Here is a 6,093-nt window from a genome sequence, read left to right on the forward strand (position 1 = left end):
CTTTTTAACTAGCCTCTTATCCCTTAGCCCAGTTCTTACTACGTATAATTTACTGTATAAATGGGTCTGACATTTTTCTATTGCCATTCCTGTTTCCAGCGAAATTAAGTGGAACTAAAATGAAAGCGTTCAGGTTCATCTCCCCGCTCCACTTAGTCGCATCCGCTCCCATATGCCTCCCTCTTCAGGAGCAATCTCGGTTCTCCACACCACACCCCTACACACACACACTCCCAAGGTGCAAAGCTCACGCCCTGCCGCGCTGCACTACGGAATTTGTAGTTCCACCCTCGCCGTTCCCCACTCTCTTCTTACCTTAAGAAACTTCCTTTCCCGGCGGGCTCCGCGATTCCATCCTCCTGTTCTTTATCTCCCTCCTTCCACCTCTCACTTTTCAGTCGAGTAGTCTGGCAGCTGAATGTTGGTGTACTGATCGCTGAACTGCGGGACTCCCGAGAGCCATGCCAGAGATAGTGGATTCGTGCTCCTTGGCCTCTCCGGCTTCTGTCTGCCAGACCAAGCATCTGCACTTGCGCTGCAGCGTTGACTTTACTCGCCAAGCGCTGACCGGGACCGCGGCGCTGACGATCCAGTCTCAGGAAGACAATCTGCGGAGCCTGGTACGGTGGGACGAGCGCCCAGTGCCCGCCTCTTCCCCTGCCATCAGCCTCTCGCCCCTCACCCTGCTGCAGCCCCTTCCCAGCCCCACGTCCCCGTCTGCTCCCGCGTGCCTCGGTGCTCTGCAGCCTCAACTCTTACTCTGCCCCTCCTCCTTAGCCCCCACTCATTTCTCAGCGCCCTCTTCTTCAGCCCCGCTCCCTCTATTACGCCCCCCCCTCACCCTACTTACGTGTCTGCATCCTTTCCCCCACCAGCTACGTGTACTTAAGGGTCTCCCTGCTTCCTCCCAAGCTCCCTCCTCCAGTCCCTGGGCACATCCTAGTGCCACATCCACGCCGCGTTCCTCACCCAACTCTCAGGTTTCATTTTCGTACGAATCCCCTCCACCCCCACAATCCTAGTTCCCAGCGATAATTCCCCCCTGTGGCCGCCCCCATTTCCTCGTCCGGGAGCCCTGAGCTCCCTCCGCAGGCCCAAGAGTTCGTCCAGCTCCCAGCACACCTCCTTCAGGCCACACTCTCATCTAAGTCTCGGGCCTAATGTCCTGCAGATCCCTGATCCCACTCTTCCGTCCCAGGCACCTTTATTTCAACCGGAAAATCTGCAGGATACGACCGATCGCCGTCTTCCCTCAGCCTGTCCGCTAGTTGTTCTCAAACCCTTTAGGATTCCCAGCACCATACTCCCCTCTCCGCCCTGCCTTGGTACTTCCAGCCTCCGCTAACTCTAGATGCAGCTTTTTCTCCAGGGTCATGGTCCTTCCTACCTTTGATTCTTTCTTATCACCCTTCTCATCTAAATGATTTAAGGACGGGTGGGCCATTCAAGCTTTATAGGGATGTCGCAATACAAATGTATTAGTCGCTGGTTCCAAGGAGCAAGTAATTACTGTGCTTCTTAGAAAAGATATACTTCTACAAGTTCTGGAATTTTATTAAATTACTTTATCTGTATGACAAAACCTGTTTACAGCGTTCTTACTCAAATTGCCTGATAGTAATTGGGTTGTACCTTTCACCTGAAGAATTTCACAGGTGAGCATTTTAGAACTAAGAGGAACCAGAAAAAACCAGCCACAGTGTATTTTGCAAAAAGTAATATGATATCTACTAAAGTTGAAATAAGAATTTGTACTTTTCATGCTTTTTCCTACTTGTGTAAAAGGCCTGTATTTTGAGTTCATTAATATGAACGAATATAGCGCATTACTCTTTTTCTTTTCACATTTTGCTAGACTAATTCTGATTTGAAAACTAGGTTGACTCCTCTATGTATTGATATGTAGTGACCAAAAGCACCATAAGGAAGAAGCTAAAATGTCAGTATTATAAGCAGGAAGGTTCACTATTTATTTGTAGGTTGTACTTGGGTCTTCTTGAATATCATGTTAGTTTTAAGATTAACCACTGTTCCATGAGTAAGCAAGAGTCAGGAGGCTTAAATTTGAAAAGAATGGCCCTTCAGTGTTCCAGTCTAAAAACCTGGAGATCGTTTTTATATTCCCCAAATCTTTCCAAAGAGGAAAGATATTTAAATTATGATTTCTGGTTGGCATGTCTGTCTAGTGAATTAGAGCCTGGAGTTATAATAATGTTAGATTTTATATAAGGAAGGCTAGTTGTAGTACAATTGTTTGCTACTTTATAACAATAATCTGAGACCAAGAGTTTGGTTTTATTTGAAGCAAGCATGTTTCTTTCCACCTCTAGATTATGGACTCTTGAAAGGAGGGATGGTGTTTCGTGTCTCAGTATATCTCAGGTTCTTAGTATATAGCACCTAGCATGTAAAGAACACACAAAAGTGTGATGAATTAATGGATGAATTCAGTTAGAAAGCAGTACCTAAGCTTAACATGGGTTGCACTGATAATACTGCTAAGTGTATCTTGAAGGTGAGATGGTATCATACTTCATCACCACCCATGGAGAGGACCCAGTGCCAGTGCTGGCTGAGGACATTATGTGTTCTCCCGTTCTTGTCCATGATCCTGGTGAATGCTGAAGGAGCTCTAAAATTAATTCCCAGCTCCCCTAAAAATCCTTTTAAAGCTTTTTATTTGCATTGAAGTGTAGTACTCATTTGTAATAACTTTCAAGCATTTGTTTCTTTTATTGAAATTTTCAACTTTTTAGATGTTATTTCAATTGGTGGCTCAAAAGAGGTTTTAATGTCTTGGCGAAGATCATAAGTAGCAGAAGTTAGGAGTTGAACACAGATCTTTCTGACTGCACCCCCAGTCTTCACTAAGTAAATGGCTCAGCTGGGAATCAAATCAAGGTGGTTTTTTTTGTTTCAGTTTTGGTTTTGACGCATAACCCCATGGTTTTTTTCATTATAGCACCCTGCAAGTAACAACTAGAAAAATGTAAATAAAGACATAATAATGAGGCATAACACTTTTTTATTTAAACCCTGCTTTGTTGTAGAAAGAATTTGACACTGCTGAAAACAACATATGCAGTAGGATACGATTAAAAAATAATTAAAGAATTTGTAGGAAGACAGAATCAGGATAGGAGAAGCAATATACATGGTGGAAAGCCCTAGACACAAAACCAGAAGTGGGCCCCAGATTGACATGGAACTTCCCAGCAGCTTATGCAAAACGGGCATCAGTTATATAGTCCATGGCAACTGGCCAGCTGCTTAGGGTGTTATTCAAAGAGGATACTGTGAGGTATGGTAAATTATATGTTCAGTAACAGCCTACCATTAGTAGGACTGTTTCTTGTTACTACATATGGGTATCTTAGTCTTACACATAGTTGGTGCTTAATAAGTATTTGTTGAAAAATACTAATTCCAACTTGTCAACTATCCAGTTTCTTTTGTTTTTCTTTCTTGTTACTATTTTTGATCACTGTTTAGTAACATTTATCAGTGAAACTTGAAGGGGAATTCTTAATTTGGAAACGATAGCTGAGGCTTGGGACTTGAGATATACAGCGTAAACATTGCATTTTCTGTTTCTCTTGGTCCAGGACTTGCTTCATGTATTGACACCTACTATTTTTCAGACCCTGGGAATGAAAACCTAGTAATATTCTCTGTTTTTAAACAACTCTTAGCCGGTTCGATTCCCGGGCGGAGCTGAGCTGCCACTGAGCTGCCAACAGTGGCAGGATGGCTAAAAAAAAAAAAAAAAAAGAACTCTTAGTGTAGTGGAGAAAACAAATTATAAGACAGCACAGTAAGTACTGTAGGAGAGAATTGGGCCAACTGCTAAAACAAGTACAGAGGATATGAGAAAAATAGTCATAATAATAACCTGACTCTTCCAATTCTGAACAGATTTGAAAAGTTTAGGCCATACAGAAAATAGAATGTGTTCCACTGGGAAATGATCCAATTAATTCATCCTCATGATTATAACAGCAGTATAAACATGAGTAGTTATATACTCAGATAGTCAAATCAAGTTTTTAAAACCAATCAGATATTCAGAAATAGATACTAGAATACGAAGGGACAGAGGAGTAACTCTATTATTCTTAATAAAATAAACCTAATAAAACTATATATTCTGAATATGCAAGTGCGGGAAGATAAATCAGCTCTACTAATTTAGAGTAAGGGCAACAGTCAAGATACTCCCAAAAGAGTAACCTGAAAGAAATAATTGCCCATTAGGAGGCAAACAGATGGTACTCATAACAAATCTGGCTGCTCTTAAAAAAAAAAAAAAAACCAAGTTGGAGATTTCTTCCCAACCAAATAGTGTTGATTCTAGAAAGTTCTAGGTGAGAATCAAATTAATGATTGCCCTTGTGGCTTTTCCTGAGCTTATCACGCACAGTTAGTGAGTATAAAAGAGAGGCAATGGCATTCTGCCTCCCCATGTTTCTTGGCCTTCTAACTCCCCATGTTGTTCCAGGCCAGATTTTAAGGACAAGATGTTACAGGTAGAAAGATCAGATGGTAGGCAGTTCTAAGGCAGGGCATGACCTACCGTGGTGGTAGAAAGAAGAAAATAAAAGATGGGGACAGTGCGAAAGAAAAACTTGTTAATTGGCTATGTGGGAGTGGGAAGTGGGATCAATTGTGGATTATTTGGATGTTTCAAACCTTGAGTACCTTGAGGAGTTCTCTTAACTGAATGGAGAAACTGGGGGAGAGAGAGCTGATTTAGGAGACATAATGGTGGCTTCATTTTTAGAATTTTTAGAAGCCTGTTGAATATGAGGCGGTCTTTCCTATGGAAATGCCATGCAGGTAATTAGATCCAGCTGGAATCCTGGGAAGGGGCTGCAACTATAGAAATAGACTGAGAATCATCAGCACTGTGGCATTAGTTGACAATGTGGGCATGAGTGAGAGGTAGGAAGTGAAGACTATGGTAAGAAAATCTAAGGACCAAGGCTGGAACACTGGGACATATCCTTATTTAGGAGTTAGAGAGGGAAGAAACAGCATTAGACATGTAGGAGAGCCATTTATGGGTAAAATCAAAGAAGCCAAGGCGAGGACTTCAAACAGATGGTGTGGTCCATAAGGGCTATGAGTGGACAGAGGTCAAGTTTATTGAACAGAAAAGACCTGTCGATCAGAAGGGCTACCCTTTCACTAATAGAGAAGCTGAAGCCAGATTGAACAGCGGGAAGGAAGGAGAAATTGATGAGGAAGTGGACATAGCAGCCATAGATTGCCCTTGGAGTTTAAGAAAGGAAAGAGAAAAATGAGTAGTTACCAGAGTGAGCAGAAGGATCAAGTGAAGTTTTCAAAATAATATGGGAGGCTTGCTTAGGTTGTTGGGAAACAGTCTTATGGCAGAGGAAGGTTGACGACTCTAGAACAAGAAATTAGTTGAGACATAATGAAAGTATATGGTGTCTAGGTGTCAGTCAGAAGATTTTGGGGATCGAAAATACTCACATTTGCTGCCACTCCCTTCCTGCTCAAAGCACTTGTTCTTAATCAGCTCTCCCAATCCTCCATAGGACTATTTGGTCAAAGCTGCCATACCGAGTAGGGCTTTTCTAGATACACATCAGCAATGATTATAGTCTGTTTATTTGGCTAACAGGTACCAAGGTTTGTTTTAATTTTTGGATGTAGGAAAGTACTTCAGAGTTGGACTGTATGAATTCTAGGAAGAAACACATGGTAAGACATATTGAGGAGTTGTGATGAAAGAAACTTAAGTTATAGGTGAACTTCTTCTTCATAGCACAGAAGTTAAGTTTTAGGAGACAGAAGCAAAAGCATTTTAATTTAGATTTGACTTTTACTTAAAGCACAAAATTTATGTGACTATCCCAGAATTACTTAACAACATATATGCAAATCTTAGAACCCAAAACATTTCAGGAAGCTCGGAGTCCCAAGAGATGGGACCTATGCTAACATTTGACTCCTTTAATTTCTGTAATTTCACTCTGTTTCTTATTCTCCCTAAGCAACTAGTTCTACTCTGTAACCATTGTAGTTAACCTCTATCTAATGTTAGTTTTCTTATCAATTAAAAATATT

At 41.7% G+C, this 6,093-nt stretch overlaps 1 protein-coding gene across 1 annotated transcript in view; it reads left to right on the plus strand.

The window, feature by feature from the left end:
- The first annotated feature begins 333 nt into the window (after positions 1 to 333).
- The window catches only part of LTA4H (leukotriene A4 hydrolase), a 41,141-nt gene continuing 35,381 nt past the window's right edge, over positions 334 to 6,093 (plus strand). Inside the window, exon 1 of the mRNA XM_019641678.1 lies at positions 334 to 735. Coding sequence (XP_019497223.1) covers positions 462 to 735 — 274 coding nt within the window. The 5' untranslated portion in view covers positions 334 to 461. The remainder of the gene's footprint in view (positions 736 to 6,093) is intronic.

Source organism: Hipposideros armiger, unplaced genomic scaffold (genome assembly GCF_001890085.2).
Source record: "Hipposideros armiger isolate ML-2016 unplaced genomic scaffold, ASM189008v1 scaffold_63, whole genome shotgun sequence".
NCBI lineage: Eukaryota > Metazoa > Chordata > Mammalia > Chiroptera > Hipposideridae > Hipposideros > Hipposideros armiger.